This window comes from Acromyrmex echinatior, chromosome 7 (genome assembly GCF_024713525.1).
Source record: "Acromyrmex echinatior isolate Ae372 chromosome 7, ASM2471352v2, whole genome shotgun sequence".
NCBI lineage: Eukaryota > Metazoa > Arthropoda > Insecta > Hymenoptera > Formicidae > Acromyrmex > Acromyrmex echinatior.
The window spans coordinates 2735979-2762152 of NC_141858.1; the positions used below are offsets into that span (position 1 = coordinate 2735979).

The following is a 26174-nucleotide window of genomic DNA, read 5'->3' on the forward strand; positions in this document are numbered from 1 at the left end:
TATTTTTTCATTAAATACTTTGCGAGTTATAAGACTTGAAAATTATAGTAGAAAATTACAGTCGGCATTAGTTTTGCCCAAAGTGTTCGATTGATGACTAAAACCTCTTGTTGTTCACGATCATAACCTAGATAATATTTGTCAAGGTCAAGGTCATTGGAGGTTGTACCTTACCAAGTAAATCGATATCATAGAAAGTGACATAAAAATCATAAATTCGATATCAATTTGATATGATTTTGACGTCGATCGACACAAGTTGTATATTTCTACTGAAATAACTAATGTATATATAGCTATTGTCTCAGTGAGAAATATTATAATCCGTATCGCTCAATGTTGAAATCATGTTAAATTGTTGATTTTATTATTTCGACATCTTTTCGACAGTAGTATAGGATTAAGGAAATATTAATATATAGTGGCTGCATTCAGCAGAACACAACAGTTTTGCAACTGTTTTATGATTGTCTGCTAAGATAGAACCATTCCTTTAGATCTAAAAGTATAATTCAATCAATGCAAATAAAACTTCCAACAGTTGTAAAATAAACGTTCTGAATACAGTTATAGTTTATATATGTTACGTATAATGTATAGATTTTTAATACTGGCAGTGCCTAGCAAATGAGAATAGATTAAAATGGAAATTTTTTTCTATCTGAATGCGTATTTTAAATAGCGAATACTTTTTTTGGATTTAATTGGATTCAATTGGATTCAATTAGATTCAATTGGATGCAATTGGATTGAAAAACTGCATTTCCTATTAAATTTGAATGAAATATAGTCATATGCACAGAAAAAGTTAATATTATTTTTAGATTGAAAGGCATAGAGATATGCTCCATGTAATTCTTATAAATGAATAAAAATGCATTTGGGATTGGAAAACATTCATTTTAACATTCGTGAATCAATATTTCTGAAAATCTGAATCCATTCCAATTCATTTCAATCCATTCTCATTTGCTGGATGTAATCGGAACACGGCTCTATAAGCATGAGTCACATTTTTATAACACAAACGCAAATTATGCTTATGCAAGTTACGCTGCATGTGAAAGCAGTCTTGATGTAGTCGCAACAGCTAAATCAGTCAATAACGTTTATAAATTGATGCAGCCAGTTGACGTTCAAATACGAGATTAACATGAGTTTTCAATGGCATAGAAGATTTGGACATCTTAATAGAGGGAGCATGAAATTGCTTCATGACAAGCATGCAATAGGTCTGGATTTTGACGATCTAGATGGGCCGCAATGCGAAATTAATATTCGAGATAAGCAAGTTTGTCAAGCATTCTCAAAAGCAAGAAAGGAGCCGAGGACTTCCAGATTGTTAGAGCTGATACATGCCGATATCTGTGGATCAATGGTATATGCATCGATTGGAGGTTCAAGGTACTTCATATTCTTTATAGGTGATTACTCAAGACGTTTAAGTATATATTTCTTGTTATAAATTACTTTATTGAACACAAAGTAAGTGGAATTGAGAACCAATCTAATCGTATATTAGAAGTACTCTAATTATATTTTTGTGTTAATTTCAATAAATTTTATAGTCAAATCGGAATATTGGTAAAAAGTGATACCACACCTAATAAAATAAATCTATCTGTGCTGTACAGATTAAATACCATCTAATTTTTTGACTAACTATTTTTTATGAAATTTCTTACGAGCTTCTGGAATACTATCTAAAATGATTTTATGTAGATAATACGCTAGTGTATAATAATGGACTATTGATTGTAGAGATTATACAATAAGTATTATCCGGTTTATATATCTTTGGTGTGCTATAGATTTTGTGTAAGATCCCGTCAATGGTTAAAATCCTAGTATACACTACTTTATCAATATAACCTTTTTTGTTTCAGTTATAAAGTAAAGATCTGAGGTCTTTAGTCATTTTATTAAACGGATTTTTTGTTACTATTTCATATGTATTTGTGTTGCGTAACATTCTCGATACTTTTAATATATTTCGTTTTATTGAGTGGAACCATAATATTGACTTTGATTTTGTAAATAAAATGTCCTAATGTTCCCTAATAAATTTTGTTGTTTAATTTAATAACTTAATAATTTTATCTATATCATTAGAGTAGCAATTACTGTGAAAGTTTGCTCAGATACATAGTTTAATTTCTGATATAATTCATTTGACTTAAATCTAAATAGCCCTTACTTATTATAATATTTCAATTGTTAATTCTATCGAGCCATTTTAAAGTTTTTTATTTTTAAACATTATTTTCTTTTTTTTGTAAAGGTATCATCTGATACTTTTTAACTAATTTTAATAAGTTTAATTTATTTTCGTAAGTTGAATAAAAATAAATTATTTAAAATAGGAATTAAATGGTTCATAATAGAAATCCGTTTGTCAATAGGTAATTTATGGGTGTTATTTTCAATACTTTTATATTCAATAATAAAATCGAAGACAAGATTTAGTTTATTATTTGATAGTAAAGCAAAATTTTCTCCTAATTGTAGAAAATTTTTGTAGATTAGCAAACAAACGATAAATTAACAAACCATTTCTAGGTAAGGTGTATGAAGGGAAAGAGATTATAGGAAGGAAAAATTGGGAGTCAATACATATTTAATTGGACATATAAGGAAAATTATGTTTTTTTAATACATAGATAGCAAATTATTGTTTATAATCGTTAATTTATTATGAGAATCTGCCTCAATAGATATTGTGTGATAATAACAAATCGATCTAATAGTGTTGTTATTGCTCGTTTTCATTATTTCTTTGTTCTGTTTCAAAGATAATCGATGATATTTTAAATAAATTCGCTCCTTCTCCTATACAAAAAAAAAATAAGAAGATTTTTCTTGTTTAAAATATTTTGTTGAAAAAATAGTTGCAGATGTAAGTAGGGAAGTAATGTGCTACCTCTCATAAAAAACAATTGTATTCGGTAATAATTTGTTTTTCTGTGTCATTTAATTCTAATTTTAAGATATTATTAACAAACTGATTCCTGATATGGTCATATCTTCACTGTTAAAAATTTTATGAAATTTAATATACTTTTAAATTAATAATAATAATTTGAACTTAATTTCATAACATTACATTAAATTTAATGTATTTATAATTGAAAAATATATTTGTGTATATTTACATGAAATTTAATGTACACATTCATTACACACACTTGAGTAATTACTGTAACTTAATTTTTTAGTTTAATTATTCATTACTTTTAATTTTGTTTATAACTATGAGCGTCATTTACATGTAAGGGAAGCTCGTAGGTATTTCTAACTGTGTTGTTGACGAATTGTAACTAAAGAGATCAATCTTAATATTATATACACGATGCAAATGTGATGGTATAACGTTGTTAACGATACAATATTTAATAAATCTAGAATGTAAAATATTTTTAGTTAAACTAATGCGAAATTGGATCCATAATTTATATAATCTAATAGCTTCGGGTCCAAAAAGAAAAAAACAAATAAATTGAAAATATGATTGTTGAGAATGACTTACAGTCAGCGTATAACAAAATTATAAAAAAAAAAGTAGACTTTTATATTAAAAGAAAATTAAATAAGAAAAGGACATTTAGGAGTTGGAGGGAAATTCATGCGCAAAATGAGAACATATAATATTTAAAAATTTAATTAATAAAACTTAAATATAATAATTAATTATATATATCTTATAATCTAAAATCTCAAACTTATTTCTAATCATTTTTTAGCCTTGTTCAGAACGTACGTAAAAAAAACTTAAAACGTATATTCGATGGTCCAATCCACGGTCTGTCATGGAGAGTTCATTCAAATCCATCGCAAGATGCTCACTTACATTTGATTGGAAGATCGGATAGAAAGATTCAAGAAACTTTAAATATAAAGTAATAAAATTAAACTGTGTGTAAGCAAAAAATGGTAATAAAAATATTTTATGATAAAAAGAAGAAAATTCATGAACGTTATAATGATCGTAATACATATTCACATTTAATTTTTTTATTCAACAATTAATATTTCGCTTCGTAGGGCAGAACAATGCTTTTTCTTGCTAAATTCGTTCATTTCGTGAAAAACATGTCGAGTGTGCCTAGTTTTGTCGAAACTGGACGTAAGAAAACTAAACTTGTAACATTTACCACTGAGGAAAATCTCTTTAAAGAAATTAAATATTACCATTCTTTTTCAAGAAGTGAAACATTTTCATTTTTTTTTTAAACTGACTGTATTTTCATTCTTTTAGGGTGAGATTTCATTTCAAGAAGTTTGAGAGTAGGTACTACAAAAGTCGTCACTAAATGAGTCATATGCTATGATTAGTCTACTATTCCCATTTTTTAAAAACATTAACAATATACGATAATAAAGACAGATATAAAGAACACGTATGCGTTTCACGGATGTGAATTAGTTGGAATTCTTGTTACAATTGCGCACCAATTTCCGCTGTATTGATGATCTCAGTAGTACGAGATTCCACCGCGAGTTTGTGCATTTATCGCGTTTGCAGATGAAATGTAATAAAAATCGAAGTTCGTGTTAAGGGCAACACTAAATTACAAGGGTACCTAAAAATAAGTGGTCAGGAATATCATTAATTACGACTTACGACTTACGAAAGAAGGAGAGAGTGCGCGGCTCCAAGAGGTGAACAAAGACACAGCAATTGACGGTTACAAACTCACGCGACACGTTCAACCATCAGTTGCTCCTTGTTCACCGTTCGCCGCGCGCTCTCTCTTTCTCTCGTAAGTAATAAGTCATAATTAATGATATTCCTGACCACTTATTTTTAAGCATCCTTGTGATTTAGTGTTGCCCTAAACACGAACTTCAATTTTTTTTACATTTCATCTGCATACGTGATAAGTGTACAAATTCGCTATGGGATCTTAGGCTATTATCTTAGGCTCATATATTTTTTCATTAGTGTATAATAATATAATAATATTGCCTCTTCAATTTAAAAAAAAATCAAATCACAATAGTTATTAAAATGACATCAAAGTTTGTACTCAAATTGTCTCAAATTTAATCAACGGGTTAATAATTAAAATGGAGCAGTTTTTTAAACGCTTACTGGCGCGTTGTACAATTTCAATTCACCTACCGAAATTTTCTCTTAATTCCGGTCAAAATCAAAATCAAACTGAAACCTTGATTTTTTTACCAAAACTGATTGAAACCGAAACTGAAATTTCGATCAGAACTCTTCATAACTATACCCACTTATTTGTGTACATTTTCGACAAAAACGCTAGACTCTCTAAAATAGAATGTTTTTATATTAGTATTAAGTACTTGAATGTTATTTAGGATGAATCAAATGTTTTCCTAGTTGATTATAATGGAGAAAAAAAGAGAAAAAGCCGTTTCTTTATTTTTCATAAAATAACCATTATTCTGGCCTTTTATTTTCATTCTTATAAAAAGAGAAACTTATATTAAGTGGCAAGGAAGTAATTGCGTTTTTTTTTAGCTCAAAGTTGTATATACAATATCTTCATTAATAATGAATAAAATTTAAATTTAAAAAAAGGGTTTTAAAGGGCTTGAAATCTCTACTTTTAAAAGCTTATATTCATATTTTTTAAGTTTATATGAATTTGGTAATTTTTACATATCAAAAACTATGAGCTGAAAAAAATGGAAAATTTTCTTTTTACTTAGTGGATGTATAACGTGCCCAAAACAAATTTGAGAAAATTTTCGACTACCTATCGTGAAAGCTTGATATTTTCCCTACAAAATCGTTTTTTAAAAATATTTCTATAATTTTTGGTTACTGAGTTATCGCGGATTAAAAGGATCATTTTGACTTTAATTGCTCATAACTCCATTAAAAATTGTCGTATAGCAATTTAAAAAAGAGATTCTTAAAGCTGAAACTTTGCTCTATCAAGATATATTTATATTGGTTGGTAATTGCGATTTTTACTGATAGATACTTTTTAAAAAAATGCAATTCCTTTTTTGCCAATCCAATACATCACATGCACGCACACACGTACGCGCAATCAACATGAAGTAAGGAAAACAGATGTAAATTTAACGTGATTTTCGAGCCTGTTGTATAACAATATATTAGATGTAATACAGTCATTAATTTTTCTATTCTGTTATATTATATAAAGTTTCTCATTAAATCATTATTCTGTTAACTCAATTCCTTTTATTTATGCAAATAGAGAAGAAAATATTTCAAGTAAATTTATAAACAGCACTCGAATATATTTTTAGAAAACCAGGATAATATTTTTGATAACAAATTTATTGTAGTTTTATAATGACCATATAATTTAAATAATATTAAATTGTTTAATAATTTAGTAATATAAAATTACACTTCTAATTTTGGCTTAAGATTACGTTTCAAAACGAAACAATAATCCGTGCGTTCTTCAAAAGTACTAAGATAAAATGTATAAAACTTACAGAAATTATTGTTAGATATCCCACGAGATAGCCGAAGGATCAATTTATTAATTTTATATTATACATATGTTAATTGCTTTTTACTCATTAAAGTATTACATTTATTTATTTGTGTTGAAAAATGCGTGTGAAGATGCCCTTTTAGATATTTTCATTGTAATATTTATTGTTTTCCTTTACGCACACACTCAACATCAATATAGCAACGCATCATCAATATAGCATCATTTTTTTAGTAATTGTCAAATGACCCAATCGGAAAATCTAAGATGCCCCTTCTTCTGCGATCACAGTTAGAGGGACAACATAGCGTGCAGAGCTCTGTGAACTTTAACCAGCGCGATATAAACATACATGTCGGAATTAATGATACACTATTTAGTTACGCGTCAGTTGATTTTCCCAGGGCAGTTGCTTTGTGAATTTAGAAGGTAGGAGAAGGGGAAGCATATCTCTTTCATGGGATCCCAGACGCACTCACCAATATGTCACTGTAGCTAATTTTAGGGGCCGATTACCCGCCATCAACAACTCAAGTGCCTTTGAACCTCAGAGATGAAAAGAGGGCATATCATATTTGGTAAATCAATGGTTAATGTCAAATCCAAATCTTTCTGCTCAACTTTATCAACGCCCACTGTTTCTACCGCTTGCATTTGAATAATAAGCTACGAACACATAATTACGGTAATTAAGGTTATACATCTTTGTTTCAAGAACTGTATTGAAAAAATTTCAATTATGATTCGGCAGAAGTTACAATCTGGTGTATGAAGCTTCTGAGACAGATGTACAGTTGACGCTGTTGTATAGTTTCTAAGACAATCACCGTTAATCATTAACTAAAGGAGATAAACAAAATTAATTGCATGCTGGTATTTGTTAATACAAAATGCGTGATCAGTACAAACTTACCTCTATAAAAAAAGGCTCTAAAAATGTACTTTTCAAATAGAATCTAAGTGATACGTTACGTATCTTTTATTATTCCAACTCAAGTAAAAATAGTTTTAATACTTCTTCAAAGATATTCTTATTGAAAAGATCCTCTTATTCCAACCCAAGAAATGATAGCTACAATTTTTTGTAAAAAATTATTACTCCTAAAAGAAAACTATTATACCAAACTAAAAATTAAAATCCAAATGATACAGTTTTATATATATATATATATATATATATATATAATTAATCAAGATATATAAATATAAAACCTAAATATAAATATAATCTAAATGATATTATCTTGATTACTTAAAAAAATATCTTTTTAAAACAGATAAAAGAAGGCGCTAAGAATGCATATGGTTCTCACCTTTGTCACATAGAACCTAAGTGATACCGGATTACGTTACGTATCTTTTTATTATTCCAACTCAAGTAGTAGTTTTAATTCTACTTCAAAAATATTCTTACTGAAAATCCCCTTATTCCAAGTAATGGCAGTTTCAAATAGCATCCGTCAAAAATTATTTCTCTTTGAAGAAAAATAATGTACAAAATTAAAAATTAAAACTTATGATACAGTCTTAACTAATCAGGTTAAACTTTATAAAATTAAAAAGTAAAATCCAATTAGTACTCTATCTTTGCTATTCACTTAACTCTAATTATATGATCATAAGAGTAAAAAGAAATGCCTACAAGAGCCGACACAAATATTCGTGTGTGAAAAATATAAAGTTTATTAACAAAAAATTTAAATGTTTCGACCACATAATCTTGGTCACCTTCAGTAATTTGTGACGCAATATAAATTACACGCTATTAAACTCGATTGATAAGTATACAAATTAAAAGATGTGTTCAAATTAAAAATCTTGAACTGGCACAGTATTTATTTGAATACGTGAGTCAGTCGATAAAATGATATTAGTAAAATGAAATACAGTAAATTTTTGTGGGTAATAATACTACAAATCCTAATAAGCAAAAGTAAATTTTGGAATTATATAATAATTAAAAGTGAACTTAAATACTAGTTGTACATACTTTAGTATGTGTACATTGCGAGGTCCGTTACCAATCAAAGTACAAGAACGAATGAAAAAGTAATGATATGAAGACGTATATAGAGATATAATAAGATAATAAATAAACTGAGAAGTGGGAAAATCATGATATCGAAAAAAGATTACGATAAAACGAGTCCAATAATTCTGTGTTACTCTGTAAATTTAGACCTGTTTGTGAATAAAAATCATTTCAGAGATCAATCTCTTACTTAGCGATTTTTCCTCGTCCATAATCTTAATTTCATTCCAATCAAAATCGTGTTCTGTGTTCACTTTGTGTTCGGTTATATCTGAGAGTTGAGAGCTGTTCCTGTTAATGTGGCTACTGATTCTAGTTTTTAATAATCTATCCGTTTGGCCAATAATAAAAAGACTTGCAATTAGTTGATTTTGTAGATCACATTTGAGTGTGTTAACATTGGCAACATATCTTTATGTACTATGATAAAAGTGTTCAATTTATTGAAGTCTTTGTGTGCAAATTTAATTAGCGGATTATTTTTAAATACTTTCTTAATTAATTTATCCATATTATCTGAAATACTTATTTAATTTAGTATTATTATCTCGATTTGGTGGATTTTTCTGAATTTCCCCCGTTGTTATTTAATTGTAATCAAATTTGGTGTGTAGCTATTTCTTTATACAATAAAAAATTAATTTTATAAGTTATTTATTAGAGAGAAGAATATTAATAATAAGTTTGAAATTTTTTTCTTAAAATTCGGGATGAGACAAAAACAAATATTGATTCGTTATTGAAAGTTTTCAATGAGTTTCATTCGAGATTGAATTAGGTGGTGACAGACTTAATTTTCTCGATTATAAAAAGACAATTATAAAAAGAGATAATTACTCAATAAATTAAAATGTCAAGACTTTTATAAAAAATGAGCAATTATAGTTAACTAATAAAATTCGTCTTTTATTACATTCGTATAATGCTTTAAATTTAAAACGTTTCGACTTACAAAGTCTTCATCAGTGATAATAAAAAAAACGTATTTGTGTAACCCCAATATCAACGAACTTAACATATGATACATAATAAAAATTATCGCTCTAAGCTAATCTTATTTAATTATATCTGTGTTAAGATATTACGGATCGAAATAAGTATCAAATCAAAAGTTTTAAGGTCCATAATTGTAAAAATTGTGTTTAACTAGTTCTTCTTGGTTGTTATTGAGAATCAGCTCAGTCAACAATTTGATATAAAACATTCTGAACGAGGATTTCTTCATGACTATCCTACTATATTCTGTACAATTAAATATCAATTTCTTATTAAAAAATTATTATATTTAATTCTGATTAATATTGATGAGAATTTACTTTCCACTTACGTTAATTTATATAGAAATAGTCAATTGAATTAATTTCAAATTGTGTCCTCGTGTATAATAAAATTGATTGTTAGCTGTTGATTGTCAGACGATTTAGAATGGATTGATATTGTAGGTTATAAAATATATGTCGATGTGTCGAAATAAATAAGTATGTTCTAAAATGTAAAAAAATATGCTTACGTATGTCGTCAAGTATGTTAAAATAAGATTTATCCAGTAACTCAGTATCTTTCATTAAATTTATACCGTTTTTTTGTCCCTTTATGTAAATCATTTCGGAAATGTTTCTTTTCTTAAATTTGTCTCATAATCCAAAATTTCAACATTTTTTTCAAAACTGTGATTGGAGCTGGTAATGTTTTGTGACTACTGTGTTTCGATTGATTTAATTTTATATTTTTCGATACTCTTTAACTCTAGTTCGGAGCTGTCTCTTCGTTTGCCCGACATAAGAGACATCGCAATCATTGCAGTTAATTTTATAGATTATATTATAATCTAGATGCTAGTTTTTATCTTTATGTGTCTTTATAAATTTGTCTAATTTGTAAAGACATCGATACCCTGTCATCGTTTTTATTTATCTATTACATTGATAATCTTATTCGTGATCGATGTAATATATGGAAATATTATCATGTTCTTTATCTCATCTTCGTTTTCGATATTTGAATTATTAATCTCAATTGTCAAATTAGATCTGTTGACTGCTAAGTTTTTAATTCTTTTATTGATATGATATTATTGAAAATTATTTTCAGAGGATAATCATTGTTCAATAAAATCTTAATAACAAGTTCTAGGTTCTTTTTGTAAAAAGATGATTGGATAACAACGCCCTATCTACTAATTCGAATATAGTTCCAACTTTATGGCAAGTAGGGTGATTAGAGAAAAAAGACAAATATCTGCCTGATAATGTTTTTTTGTGATACCAATCTATAATAATTTTATTATCTTTGTTGATAATAGATATATCAAGAAAATTTAAACAATGCACAATGGACCAGGAGACCCCAAAAACTGGCCAAAAGTGGCCAAAAATCATTCAGCATTCGATTCAGAAAGGTTATTATTGTTATCTAAAGGAATAAATGTACATTTGCAAAATTTTAGAATAATGCGATTATTAATTTTGTATCTACATACGTTCTAATTTAGAGAGTTGACTACAATTACCGATTGATCGTTTTGACACAAGTAGCATTCCTTGTATAATATATATTTATTCTCCAATGTTATTTCATAATTAAAATGTCCATGAAATGATTTCTAAATCGTAATCCGCAAGGAAGGTCGATTTGTTTTTAAAAGTACGATTTAAAGCATGCTCTTTTGCAGTATTCTGACATTAAATTATGTATCGAAAGTTTTCCGAAGTTTCACTGTGGAATTCGATTTTATAAATACTATTGTATTTTTATGTTGGTTTCATATATGCTGCCACCAGCTGTCCATTTTGATCCCAAAAAGTAATAGCGGGCCAGGAGACCAGAAAAAGTGGCCAAAAGTACTAAAAGTGCTCCAATTGTTGTTAAATTGGATATTCAGAGGTTTTTGAAATCGCTGATTTTGAATCTGAACTTAAAATTTAGAAATTCAAAATGGCGCATCCAAAATGGCGCATCCAAAAGATAGTATACTGTGATTTTAGAGGTAGTTGATTATAAATCTGATATCAAAATTACTGAAAAAAAATGGCGGATTCAAAAAGCGGATTCGAATGTCAAAAGATTTTGGCAGAAATCGACATAAGGCAGTTTTCTCTTATTAAAGAGGTAATGAAACACATTTTGTATATTAAAAAGAAAATATTTTTTTATTATAATTTTGCCGTCAAACATTTGCATTTACCTAACACCAGGAGACGAGTAAATGCATTATGCATTATGTATATATATATATATATATATATATATATATGTGTGTGTGTGTATTTATTATTCACTTTATTATGCATTTATTATACAAATTGCTTATTATAATAATTTGCATCATTTTTAAATAAAAACTAATTTTACTTTTTAAACTAATTTGCTTGACATTCAATATAGATGTATAAAAACATCAGTTTTAAGTAAGTACGTTTAAGAAAAAAAATTGTTTTAAAGATTTAAAAATTATGTGTGTGAGAGAGCATTTTGAATTTCGAAATTTTTAGTTTGTATTCGAAATCAGTGATCCCACAAACCCTTAGATACCAAGTTTTATGTCAATCCATCAACATTTTGAATTTTGGCCAAGATTTCGGATCGTCTGGCCCACTGTGCAATGGTTCTTTTCATATTCAACTGTGAATTTTATTCTTTTATGTTGACTATTAAATCTACAATGTGAGGAATCATATCAATTGGAGCAATCATAAATATGTCGTCAACATATCTATAATAGACAGAGATATGATAATTAAGAGAATTCAAAACCTTTTCTTCTAAATCAACTATAATCCCAATGGGGAAAAAAATGTTTGAAAAAATGTTTTTTTATATATTTTTGAAAACGTCAAAAAAACGTTTTTAAAAACTTTTAAAACAACGAGAAAAATCTCCCTTTCTTTCATTAGAAAAACATAATTTAAATGTTAAAAAAGAACATTTGTTTAATACTGAAAAAAATATTTTTTTAATATTTCAAAGAAATGTTTTTTTTTATTGTTAAAAAAAAATACTTTTTTATGATTTGACAAAAATGTTTTTGTTCATTAAAACCCCTTTTTTTCATTAAAACATTTGTCCAAAAAACGTTTAAATAATGTTTTTCTAATGTTAAAATAACGTTTTTTTAATGTTAAAATTATTTGAACAAAATTAGAAAAAATATTGTACAACACAGAATATCTTTTGTAATTTATTATTGTTTATCAATAATACATTTAACTTTAGATAACCAATTTTATTAATTAATAGTAATTTTTAATTATATTTTTTATTTTTCTTACTTACCGGGTTTTGAATTGGGATCTCAGAGTTATGAGTCTCATCTTATCCGTTATGTCAATTATAGTTGTTGATAGACACAGTTCTTATTGTCCTTAAATGACACACTTACATAACGCAATCATGTTGGGTTAACTTCTCTTCCGTGTTTATTTTTTTATTCCGTCCTATTTTTTATTTATTTATTTGAATTTTAGAAAATAATATATTTTTTTTAACTTTTATATTAAAAGTCAAGTAAACGTAAAATAAATGTTTTTTTAAATAAATAAATAACGTAAAACAAACATTTAATAAATGTAAAGCCTATTCTACAATGGGCTTTTTGTTTCTTGTTACTTTTTACTATTTTTTACATCTTTTCTCATTTTCTTATTTTTTATCCGGTTTTTTGTTTTATGTCGCCCGAGATAAAAATTAACAAACTTTGAAAGAAACAAGAAATACGTAGCAAGAAATATAATTGTCGATAAAACGGTTGCAAAGGAGAAAAAAGCAAAAGGTAAAAAGCATGAAACAAGAAACAAAGAGCACATCGTAGAATTGGCTTTAAACAAACGTTTAAAAAAGTGTTCCTTAAACATTATTTCAAACGAAAACTTAATGTAAAACGAATATTTAATTAACGTTTAAAATATATTACTTCGAAACATTATTTTAAACAAAAAATTAGCGTAAAATTTACATTTAATAAAAACGATGGCAATGATTAATCGGGCTTAGCGTAATATTTTTTTTTCTTGGGGTTGTCGTAGAATATCCATTTCTCATCTCCAGTCACAATCCGATGCAAAAAACCTTTTCTTGTTGTCTTTGAATCAGCTGTTCACAAGTGAAAAATCACCTTTCAACGTCTCTCGGTTTCAGTTCATAAGGCATCCAATTTCCTTGTTTTTGAATTATTCCGATGTCAAATAAACGTTTAAAAAATATTTCTTCCAAACATCATTTCAAATGAATAGTTGATGTAAAATAAACGTTCAATTAACATTAAATAAATATTTAAAAAATGTTTTTTTCATCGTTATTTGAAGTAAAAAATTAATATAAAACAAACATTTCATAAATGTTAAATAAACATTTAAAAAATGTTTTTTTGGACAGTTATTTCAAACGAAAAATGAATGTAAGACAAACATTTAATAAATGTTAAATAAATGTTTAAAAAATATTGGAGTACAAATTAATTCGGTCCGTTTTCCAAAAGATGGCTCCGGTTGTTGTGAATGATTCATAGTGATAGCTGATTTTGGCGTTTTCAGAGAGACATCTGCTAATAATATTCAGTTTATATCGCTTTGAGTTTCATACAAAAACCTTGATTTTTACTTGTATTTGAAATGTCGAATTTTGTGTTAATCCAGCAGCATTTGCAGGAGGTTCTAATTTTTTGCTTTAATTGGAAGAAAAGTGCAGCTGAAGCCCATCGAATGCTTGTCGAAGTTTATGGTGACACTGCTCCAACTGATAAATCATGTAGAGTTTCGACGTTTCAAGGATGGAGATTTCAGCGTTGAAGACAAGCGCTCTGGACAGCTAAAAAAATTCGAAGACAAAGAATTAGAGGCATTACTCGAAGAAGATCAGAATCAAACGCAAGAGGAGCTTGCAGAATCATTGGGAGTAACTCAACAAGCCGTTTCTGCATGATTGAGAGCCATGGGAATAATTCAAAAACAAGGAAATTGGGTGCCTTATGAACTGAAACCGAGAGACGTTGAAAGGTGATTTTTCACTTGCGAACAGCTGATTCAAAGACAACAAAGAAAAGGTTTTTTGCATCGGATTGTGACTGGAGATGAGAAGTGGATATTTTACGACAACCCCAAGAAGAAAAAATATTACGCTAAGCCCGATTAATCATTGCCATCGACCTCAACATCAACACCAAAGCCGAACATTCATGGTTCGAAGATCATGCTCTGTATCTGGTACGATCAAAAGGGTGTTGTTTACTATGAGTTGCTGAAACCTGGCGATTCCATTACGGGCGATCGGTATCGGCTACAATTGATTCGTTTCAGCCGTGCATTGCGAGAAAAACGGCCGGAATACGAGCAAAGACATGATAAAGTTATTTTTCTTCATGACAACGCTCGGCCTCATGTCGCAAAAGTCATAAAAAAATATTTGAAAACGCTCAAATGGAATGTTTTACCGCACTCGCCGTATTCTCCGGACATTGCTCCTTTTGATTACTGGTTGTTCCGAAGAATGCAGCACGAACAAGAATTGAAGAATAGAACAAGAATTTCCAGATTCTAATTTAAAAAATTAACCTATCATTAATATCTTCTAATTGTATCGAATTGTGTCGAATTGTATGAGAATTGAATCGTTACCTGTTTTACAGAAAAAATGAATCTTAAGCACTTCCTTTACACAGACGGAAATTCGTCGTGACATTGTGTATTACTATTTATCATATCATATATGTTACCACTATTTATATATATATGTGTCAAAAGTTTAGATTGTTCTTATCTTCTTGTTAGATTGAAAAGTAGTAGCCAGCGATGGACAATACTGTTCATTCATTTTGTTTTGAAATAAATGCATTTTTGAACGGACCGAACTAATTGTATTCCCATATTTGTACTCCCATATTTCTTCCAAATATCATTTCAAATGAATAATTGATGTAAATAATTGATGTTAAATTAACATTAAATAAACAATAAGATAGGAAAGAAGACCGTTTATGTTAAATAACATTACTTTAAATCCGAAGCGTCACTACGGTCTAAGTATTAAGATATTGAACTAATATATAATTTTCAAACAAATGAATTAATTTCAGAAATGATAATTACGTGCCGATATGGTTGTCGGCATTAACGCAATTGATCTGAAATATTAATAATTCCCCCAAATTCCCCAAATTAATCTTAAAAAACTGTAATAAACTTATTGCGAAAAATATTGCCTCGGCCGGGAGTCGAACCCGGATCTCTTGCATTCCGTGCGAGCGTCCGTCTCGGTAGTCTAAAGGCTCAGGACGCTCGCACGGAATGCAAGAGATCCGGGTTCGACTCCAGGCCGAGGCAATATTTTTCGCAATAAGTTTATTACAGTTTTTTAAGATTAGTTTGGCGAATTTGGGGGGATTATTAATATTTCAGATCAATTGCGTTAATGCCGACAGTAGTAAAGCAAGACGGTTCTAACCCAGGGGCTAGAGAGGAACGCGGGGTGCGGGGAATACTCGTAGGCGCGGGGGATACCTAACGCGGGGAAAGAGGGGGAAAGCTCCGGGCTCCTACACAATAGGGCTCCTTTTTTTTTGTCGTCAAAATTTCGTCACTTTTTTCTCCAAAAATGGAAAAGCATCAGTAATAAAGGCTTGCATGTTAGAGAAAAATAGAGCGCACGTAACATGCTATGAGTGAAGAAAGGATGGAAGAATCAAGAGTCATAGAGTACAAGTTTCTTTGTACGACACAGTTTTTTCAATATGGTTTTTCCTGGCGCGTCGAGGCAAAGGAAGTAAAAGACAATACACACGAAATAATGCGAACAAAAATGTTATATATATATTAGGTGTACAAATAAGTTTCCGCCATTTTTTATCAAAAATTAAGCATTTATTGTGAAAGAACGATACATAATGTTTTATTGATGTAAGTCAAAATGTAAGTGCAAGTTCTTTTTGCGGTTGGCACGAATTTTCATTCAATAATGCTTCCAATTCCGCGTCTTCGTACACTTTCGGCCTTCCGCTACGTTTTTGTCTTCAACATTTAATTCACCGTTCTTAAATTTTTGAAATCATTCACGACAACTTCTCTCACTTAAGGCAGCCTCACCATATGTTTCTACAAGCAATCGATGAGCAGCCTCAGCTGCAGATTTCTTCAAATTAAAGAAGTAAATCAAAAGTTCCCGCAATTGACGCTTATTCGGCAAAACTCGGCATTTTCGCACAAAAAAAAATATATGATGCTGATACAAAATCGCTAGTATTTCAAAGTTATGTTGTTGACAGATGTCCAACCTTACGATATAATGTTTTACACCAGACAATTTTAACCATAGCTTGCTAGTGGCGCCGTCTTTTGTCAAACGGCGGAAACTTATTTGTACACCTAATATATATATATATATATACTATCAGATCGATGACATGTCGCCACGCGTTAATAGAAACGCCAATGTTTTTCGGCTGCTTAAAAAAAAAAAAAATATATATGTACACAGTAAATGTGGAAGACAGGATGTGCAAGTATTCACACAAAGGCGAGTACTCCAAGTCGAACGCACCCTTTTTTTTTGTCATCGATCTCTCTTTTATTACTTGAACATGTGTTCTCTCGTCTAGAAAATATTTACTTAAATTTTACGATCGACAATTTAAAAAATGAAAAGTTACGCTTTGTGATTCCTCATTTATTTTATCAACTTCCTATTGTTGACGCCCTTCAATTTGCTTTTACACGTTTGGAAATATGAGTCTTTATCTACACAGAATCCACATTTAGATTTTGTACTTATTGAACCGATTGTGTATAAGTAGGATTTTTTCTACATGATTTGTAACCTTTGTCGTAAATTTTATTGCCGTGGATCTAACGATTCTGAGGATCTATGTTTTTTGTTTATGTTTCCAATATTGTTGGAAAGATTTTCTAATGGCACGTTTCTTGAATATTGTCACGATTGATGACCGTTAAAGCTCGAGTTTTATGTTCGTGCTTTGTATTAACGATTGTTTTCTTTTCTTTTCTTTTTTTTTTTGGTTGAAATTTTCACGAAACGAAGAAATCTTGGAGTCCATTGGACGTAATAAAATATATAAAAGGGCATAAGTACTTGATGTACCACAGTGGTGTCCTGGAAGACGAAGGAATCAGTCGTTTCAGTTATTGACGATAAGCATAATATGGCTAACCATCATGCGAACATAGCTAACGCAGTCGGGTATGTTCGAAACGCAGATCCGGAACAGTTCGCACATATCAGAGACGAAGTGCTCGAAGAAGTGAACTTAGAAGAAATAATAGATCAAGAAATCGATTCCGATGAAGAAATATTATCAGACGACGCTGGCTATACTAGCGATTTGAGCGAGCGTGATACAGATTACGTAGAAAGATTTGTGCCATCATCAGAAATCCGTGCACTGAACAACCGTACTAAACACTGTAAACCATTGTTATTATACGATGAGTGGTGCTTTAAGTATATGTGCAGAATGCATGATCCGTTTGACTGATACTGATATCGCAGGATTGTATCTCGTAAGGAAGCACGATATTGGATATATTTACGCGCTAAGCGGTCAGTCTTGCACAAATTGCAGACTATTAACATACGTTATATTTCCGTGCAACAAGTGCCCACAGTGCACACATTGAAAAAACTATTGCGAATAGTATTGTGAACGAATCACGTGCAAGTCACGAAGCTCTGTAGAAGAATGTGATCTAAAGACTGTAAAAAAAAAGACATAGAAAATCACGAGCGAGTGGTACGCGAATTGTTAGAACAGTGCGGCCAGGTCGCTACTCTGGTGGAATATTTCGCGTGGCTGCAACGATGCGACGAGTGCATCGAGCAGGTTGAAGAACTTTGTCGTGCCAAGCGTCCGCGTCTCGCCGTTGGACACAGACAATCCATGGTGGTGAGGATCGCGCAACTCGCGGGTGCAAAAGTGCAATTGGAGCGACGTTTCGTGCACGTTGGTGGCGAGTACGCGAGTCGCGACGAAAGATCTCTCGTCTGGCGAGAGATCGACGCCGCGTTTGAAAGCCGTATATCGACAGGTGCTGTGATAAACTCTAATCACATTGAGCCGCGACGGTTTTTGGAAGACTCAAAAGAAATAGTGTTCGAGCGTGTGCGAGACGCAGTAGAAAGACATGGTAGCGCAAAAGTGAACACTGCGTTCAATGGCGAATTTGCGACGAAGGATAAATAAGAGCATAATAACAAAGAACAGCGAGATATATTGTTGCACGATATGCACGAGTGGTACGAGCGACACATCGTCGAGCCTATCCTAGCATCGCTCGAAGAATTGCAGGAACGCGATAGCGGGTGGGCATTGTCGCGAATCCTCAATTTGATAGTGAATGTGAATAAGCATAATCCAATGCACGCGGGATGTCACATCGAAGTGCCACGAGAAATAGCAACGAAACGAGCGATGATCAGTGTTTATTCGGCGGACAATGCATGTGTCGCGTGGTCGGTAGTCGCCGCTCTGTACCCCGCAGAAAGACATGTAAATCGGGAATCGTCATATCCGCATTATACAACAGTACTGAATCTCGCAGACATTGAGTTTCCAGTGACTTTAAAAGACATTTATAAATTCGAACGGTTGAACGCGGTGTCGATCAACGTGTATGGCATCGAGAATAAACAGGTCCTTCCTCTGCGACTCACCAATGAAAAGAAGGAGAAACGCGTCAACGTGCTGTACGTGCAAGATCCACGCAACGACGGTGTTGGACATTTTGCATGGATAAAAAACCTCCCGTCTCGTGAGTTCGCAGATTAGTGGGAAAAAGAACAAGAAATTTTTCTGCGATCGGTAAATATACATGAAAAATTATTATAATTTTCCGTCTCACTAATAAAATAATGGTAATAGTTATAATTTTTTTCTTTTTTTTCAGATGCTTGCACTACTTCAATACCAACGAAAAATTGCAGTCGCACGTAATGGACTGCGAGAAGATGAACGACTTCGCTATCCAACTGCTAAGCATGGACGACAAGTGGCTCGAATTTGAGAACCACTGCAATAAGCAAAGCGCCCCATTCATCGTCTACGCTGACTTGGAGTGCGTTCTACGGAAGATGGAACTTGAAAGGGACAATGTATCGTCGCGCGCGTCGTCGTCGTCGTCGTACACGTATCAACAGCACGAGGTATTTAGTATAGAATACTACGTGCGATGTTCGTACAACGACGCGTTATCGTTGTATCGGTTCCGTCGCGATGAAGATTGCATAACGTGGTTCGCGCGACAACTCAACGATTTGGCGCATCGAGTTAAAAATATAGTATCCGCCAACGTACCCAAACGTTGTCGAAAGAACAATTGGAGACGTACCATAGCGCGACGCGTTGCCATATTTGCGAGAAACCGTTCGCGCCGGACGATACGAGGGTCCGCGATCATTGTCATCTCACCGGTAGATTCCGTGGTCCAGCGCATGCAAATTGTAATTTAAATTATAAAAATTCATTTTATATTCCGATCGTTTTTCACAATTTATCAGGCTACGACGCGCATTTTATAATTAAAAAAATTGCTACCGCGTTCGAAGGACATGTAGATATACTACTGATAATTAAAGAAAAATATATTTCACTAAAAATGTCGATAGCATCAAAGACACAAATGAAAAGAATTTTCAGAAAATTGCATAAAATTACGATTCATCGATTCTTTAAAATTTCTAAACGCAAGCCTCGAAATTGACGTCGTTTTTAAGCAGAGACAAATTAAAAATTGTACGTTCCGAATTTCCAACATTATCAGATGAAGAATTTGAATTACTCACACGAAAAGGTGTCTTTCCGTATGACAGTACATTGATCGCGTCGAAAAATTGCAGGATACGCGCTTACCACCGCGCGAATTATTTTTCAGTTCGTTGACAAGCGATACAGTATTCGAGAGCGATTACGCTCACGCCGCGAACGTCTGGAAGCGATTCTCCATTCAAACGCTCGGCGAGTACAGTGATCTGTACTTGAAAATCGATGTCTTGTTATTGGCCGACATTTTCGAAAATTTCCGCGAAAGTTGTGTCGCGAGTTACGGTCTCGATCCCACGCATTACTATACATTGCCTGGTTTCACGTGGGACGCGATGCTAAAACATACGCGTATAAGATTCGAGTTACTCACCGACATCGATATGATCATGTTCATCGAGCGCGGTATACGCGGTGGTCTCAGTCAATGTTCCGGTAGATATGCACAGGCTAATAACAAGTACATGCGTTCGTACGACTCATCGAAACTGTCGACGTACCGTTGTCGTTCTATGATGTTAACAATTTATACGGATAGGCGACGTGTCAACCATTGTCATACGCCGAATTTCGATTGGTCGAAGACGCTGCGAATTTTGACGTGAGTGCGATCGCTCTAGATTCATCCATCGGTTACATTCTCGAAATCGATCTCGAGTATCCACAACATCTACACGATCTGCACACTGACCTGCCGTTCTGTCCGACGCGCGATAAGCCGCCCGGCAAGCGCGAGGCTAAACTTTTAGCGACGCTGTACGATAAACAGTCATCCACTACCGCAACCTGCAGCAATGTACTCGTCACGATCTTCGCGTAACAAAGATTCATCGACTACTACAATTCGCGCAATCTCCATGGCTTCGCGATTATATTGAACTCAATACAAATTTCAGAACTCGCGCTAAAAACGATTTCGAGAAAAATTTATATAAATTAATGAACAACGCGATATTCGGTAAAACTATAGAAAATGTGCGCAACCACGTTGATGTAAAATTATTAACAAAATGGGACGGACGGTAAGATGCGGAGGCAATGATCGCGAAACCGAATTTCCACTGCCGTAGCATCTTTGCAGAAAATTTGATCGCCGTCGAACTGCGCAAACTCGAGGTGAAGTTCAAGCCGATTTACGTGGGTATGTGTATACTCGACATATCGAAAGTCTGTTTGTATAAATTTCATCACGAGTATATGTTACCACGAGTATATGTTACTGTTTTGCGGCAAATGTAAAATTATGTACACCGACACGAACAGTCTTGTATACAGCGTTGAGTGCGAGGACGTTTACGAGACTATGAAACGCGATATCGCTAGATTCGACACGAGCGATTATCCGATGGACAACGCGTACGGTATGCCTCTCGCGAACAAAAAAGTACCTGGTCTGATGAAGGACGAAAATAATGATGTGATAATGACCGAATTCGTTGGTCTCAAAGCGAAGATGTACGCGGTGAGGATGGACGGCAAGAGAGAAACTAAAAAAGCGAAAGGTGTAAAGAGTAACGTCGTAGCGCGAACGATAACGTTCGACGATTACACGCGATGTTTGAACGAAGAGATCGAAATGATTCGTCGTAAATCGTGTATACGATCTAAACTGCACGATGTGTATACAATATCCGAATCGAAAATCGCTCTGAGTCCATACGATGACAAACGATACGTCATACCGGACTCGAAGGAGACGTTACCGTGGAGGCATTGGCGGATACCTTTGTAATATGTGTGTGTGTGTGTGTGTGTGTGTGTCAACATTTATATTACTATTATGTTTTTTTATATTTTCATACAGTATATATGTATTATTATTATGCTTTATGTATTATCTTAATTGGTGTATGTTTTTTCTACATTTTTAAATATTTTCATACAATGTACATGTTATTATTATCATTATAACTTACACGTAATGCATTTTTTTTTACATTTATATAAGTATTACTATTACGTTTTATGTAGTACATTTATTATGTAGTACTATTATTTTCATTTCATGTATTACTATTATTTTCATTTCATGTATCGTACATTTATATACGTATTTTATATCTGTATACTGCAAAACGAAGATGAATTAGAAGTAATAAAAAAAAATACATTTATATATTTATATTGATATATATTTTATATGTAGAAATAAAATATATGAATCAAAATTTTATCAAATAACATTGTTTTTGTGTATCCATGAATTGTGCGATCCATCGAATCCCAGCCACTTGATGTACACATTGTCTCCCTTCCTGCGTAAATACACGTTCGGATGAGTAGCGCGATGCAACTCGTACTCGTAGAACGCTCCAGCGACGGATTTTCCGCGATAATCCTCGAGTATATAGGTTATAGGATTGGTACGCTGCATCTTAATGATCGTAAACACCTAGATGGTCCAATTTGGCATGTAACCCTTCTCAAAAATCGTCTTGTACTACTCACGCGTACCGAATCGCCTATTTTGAATTTTACCCGCGATCTTTATCGCGTTGTACACCGTGTCCAAGAGTCTTTCGGCTATCGCGGGAGTTACTTCGGCGGGTCGCATGCCGATGGTGCGATGCTTGCGCGCGTTGTAATCTGACAGGAAACGCGGCAGCTCGTCGACCCACTTGTAATTGCCGTTGAGCGTAAACATCTTCCACATGTCGTTCTTGAGCGTGCGGTTGAACCGCTCGACCACTGACGCTTTCAACGTCGAATACGTAGAATAGTGATTAACATCGTGCTTTTTCAAGATTTTCTGCACATCGGCGTTGTAAAACTCTTTCCCCATATCCGTTTGTAAATTTTTCAGACATCTTCTACTCTCTCGAACAATCTCAGCGATAGCGTTAGCCGTCTCGCTTCCACTCTTGCTCTTGAGTGGTACGGCCCACGGGTATTTGCTCAACACATCGATGACGGTGAGTATGTAATGGTGGCCTCTGTTGAAACCCGAGTACGGGCGCATCTCAACGACATCAACCTGTCACAGATCGTCGTATCCCCGAATTATGACGCGCCTTCGCGGAAAATTTCTTCTCGCAGGAGCGTGCAATTCCTCAACGAGTCGACGTCTTTCGGAGCTAATTTTCTCTCTCTTTTTCTCAGATTTCTTTTTCATGATTCGACGCGTAATACACTGAGTAGAAGAAAATAATGTATTTTTTCTCACTGATGTTACTCAACTGAATCGTTTCATGGCTACGCGATTTAATTTATAATAAGACCAGCTTCGCGAAGTTCCTCGATGATCGACAGCATCTCGTTGTCGTGAGCGTTGTTGCCTGCTCGGTGCGAAGCGTCGAGCAATTATAGACGATCCACCAGCTCGTTGGGATCATCTCAATGCTCGTAATCGATCGCGTTGTCATTCAATGTCATTGCATGAGGTAATCTCTTTCCAGATTTCTTCTTCTGTTTCTTGGGTGTGATCAACGGCGCGATTACGTGTTTGTACTTGTATCCCCTGTTGCGTCCTCAATAATCGACCCTGCGAATGGTACTTGTGTTTGTGCGCGTTCGTCACCAACAGCATGCTCTTGTACTTGTGCATATCGTCTTCCATGTAGAGGGTATCGTCGGGAATTCTCTTGATAATCAACACGTAAAGACCAGGTGTACCGGCGTATCGTACGCCATCGATAATTATGTTATCCGCGTCATCCACGTCGAAACGTTTATTGCCAAACATCAGTCTATCCTTGTGTAGGTAAATGCCATACACATAATCTATACCACTCTTTTTATCTTGCACTCCCCTCAGGACAGCCTCGACGTACTTTTGCCCCAGCGGGCCCAAGCCAGCTCGTAACGCCTTTCGACTTTCCGACGTTTGCAGCTGATTTTGAATCTTCGTCGCTAGCGAGTCTTTCGTCATTTCGAAAACGTTCTCCAACGACTCTATCGTTGGTACGATTTTGGCATGCGGTGTGGAGGTTATCGGCTGTGCACGATCATGCGATTGATCATTGGATTTATGTAGAGTCGTGGAACGCTCGAACGTCTCGTTCGCTTCTTCTCCCTCCTCCTTCTCTTGTTCCTCTTCCTCCTTCCTCTCACGTTTAAAGGCAGACGTTGCATCTTCGTCGCGCGACTTTTTTTGTAGCGCGCACGCTGGGGCTGTCGACGAAAAGTCGTAGCAGTTGGATAAGAGGTTTAAAATGTCTGTTCAACGCGATGCCCTCCTCGATTTTATCAGTCTTCAGAACGCGATGTTTCTTGCGGATCGACTCGCTCGTCTTCTCGATCTCCCTCGCGATTTTTTCACGCTCGCGCACATCTGCCATGTTCATCTCTGGCTAAGTATCGACTGGTCACATTATCGCGAACTTGTTAAATCTTTTTCTGTATCGTCCGTTTGTGAGCCCACTGTCTTTGTCTATCACTAGAAATCCCTATTTTTGCTGCCAACAGTCGCGGCACAACGTGCAAAATTCATCGTACGACATGTCGATATTCACATGATCGTTGTAAACGTGTTTCAAGTTGGTACCGTCCTGTTTGAACAGGATCAGCAGGTTCGCGTTGTCGCGTATCAGATATTTAGGTATCCTCGCGTACGTCTGACAGAGATAGAAGCAGTCGACGTTCGCGTGGCGACCTATCGAAAAGTATTCTCTCACCGCATCCTGCTTGTCACATGCCACGTCATCAAAGATAAAAATAGAATTTGGACGCGCCTCGGTCGGTGGAACGACATCGCTGTTGTTGGAGAACGTAAAGTAGCCGATTTCGTCGATAGACGTAAACAAATTTTCGAGATATCGATACTTTGGCTGTTGCAATGATTTCGAGTAGACGTACACGTTTTCGAAACGCACGCCGTTCGGGCTCTCGAGTAAGCTTATGAGAACGTTGGTTTTACCACAATTCGATGGGTCGTAAATGATCGCGCGTATAGTACTCGGCAACATTTCGCCGTGCTTGCGCTTCTCCACGCTGCCTCCCATCATTCGCGATTTCGCGTCGCAGTTCGTGACACGTATCGACAACGGTTGCAGCACGAATCATGCTCACACTAAGGCTACGCGCTCTCGAATGACTATTTAAAGGCGCGCGAATTTACGAGTTGCGCAGTAGCAAAATGTATCTCGCGCTGTGTCATCCATTCGACATTCATGATTTGAACGAGCAGCTGCAGTATATATCGAAGGTCGTACTCTTACGCGTGTACGGTGACTATATCGACTATGTGGGATGTGTGGGACAAGCTTCCGGAACACGTGAAGGCGGATTCGGAGATTCGAACGTATCGTCGCTGCGACGAGCACTACAATCAGCCGTGGCAGGGGATGCACATCGACGGTCCCGCACCTAAGATAAAGGACTGTAACGAATGTCAGCGTCGGGCAGTCTGTTGAATCGAGCGATAAACGCACTTCCTTTCGAGTTACATATTCTGGGCTACCAGTTTTGCGGCCCGGGCACTCGGCTTACGAAGCGATTAGTCAGAGGTGACGTGGGCATAAATCCGCTGGACGCGGCGTGCCGAGAATACGACATCACGTATTCTCGGAGCAACGATCTTACCGATAGACACGCGGCAGACAAAGTACTCGCCGAGAAGGCGCGGAAACGTGTCACCGCGAGAGATTCGGCTCTGAGAAAGAGAGCCGCCGCTGCTGCCGTTTGGGCAGCGATGAAAGCCAAGACCAAGATCGGCATGGGGATGAAATCAAAAAAGAAGACGACAACGAGGAAAAAGACAACGAAAATGCGGATACTTCCAACGGCAAAACGAGGTGGTGCGTTACTTTTTCTACCAATGTTGAGCGCGCTCAGGTCCTTGATTGGTGGAACGGTCAGCGTGGCGAAAGCGGTAAATGATAGCAAACCCGCGCGACGTCAGCTCGAGGAGCTGCAACATCACGACCGCGCGATGGAACAGGGTCGCGGACTGTATCTCAGCCCCTATAAACGCGGACAGGATGTAGCAGCGAAAAAA

General features: G+C 34.2%; 2 protein-coding genes and 1 long non-coding RNA gene across 4 annotated transcripts in view; 1 reads left to right on the forward strand and 2 right to left on the reverse strand.

Moving 5' to 3' along the window:
• LOC105155055 (uncharacterized) overlaps positions 1-26174 on the reverse strand; it is a 556628-nt gene that overhangs the window by 279601 nt on the left and 250853 nt on the right. The gene's annotated exons all lie outside the window — the stretch shown is intronic.
• LOC147908975 (uncharacterized) lies at positions 803-5277 on the forward strand. The gene is made up of 2 exons (XM_087407519.1): positions 803-1404; positions 3741-5277. Exons 1-2 carry the CDS (start codon positions 1154-1156, stop codon positions 3898-3900), a joined length of 411 nt encoding a protein of 136 aa, XP_087263645.1. The 5' UTR covers positions 803-1153; the 3' UTR covers positions 3901-5277.
• On the reverse strand, positions 4241-7542 carry LOC147908976 (uncharacterized). The gene is made up of 2 exons (XR_015545557.1): positions 6929-7542; positions 4241-6775 (listed from the first exon to the last, which is right to left on the reverse strand). It is a non-coding gene; the product is annotated as an uncharacterized LOC147908976 (long non-coding RNA).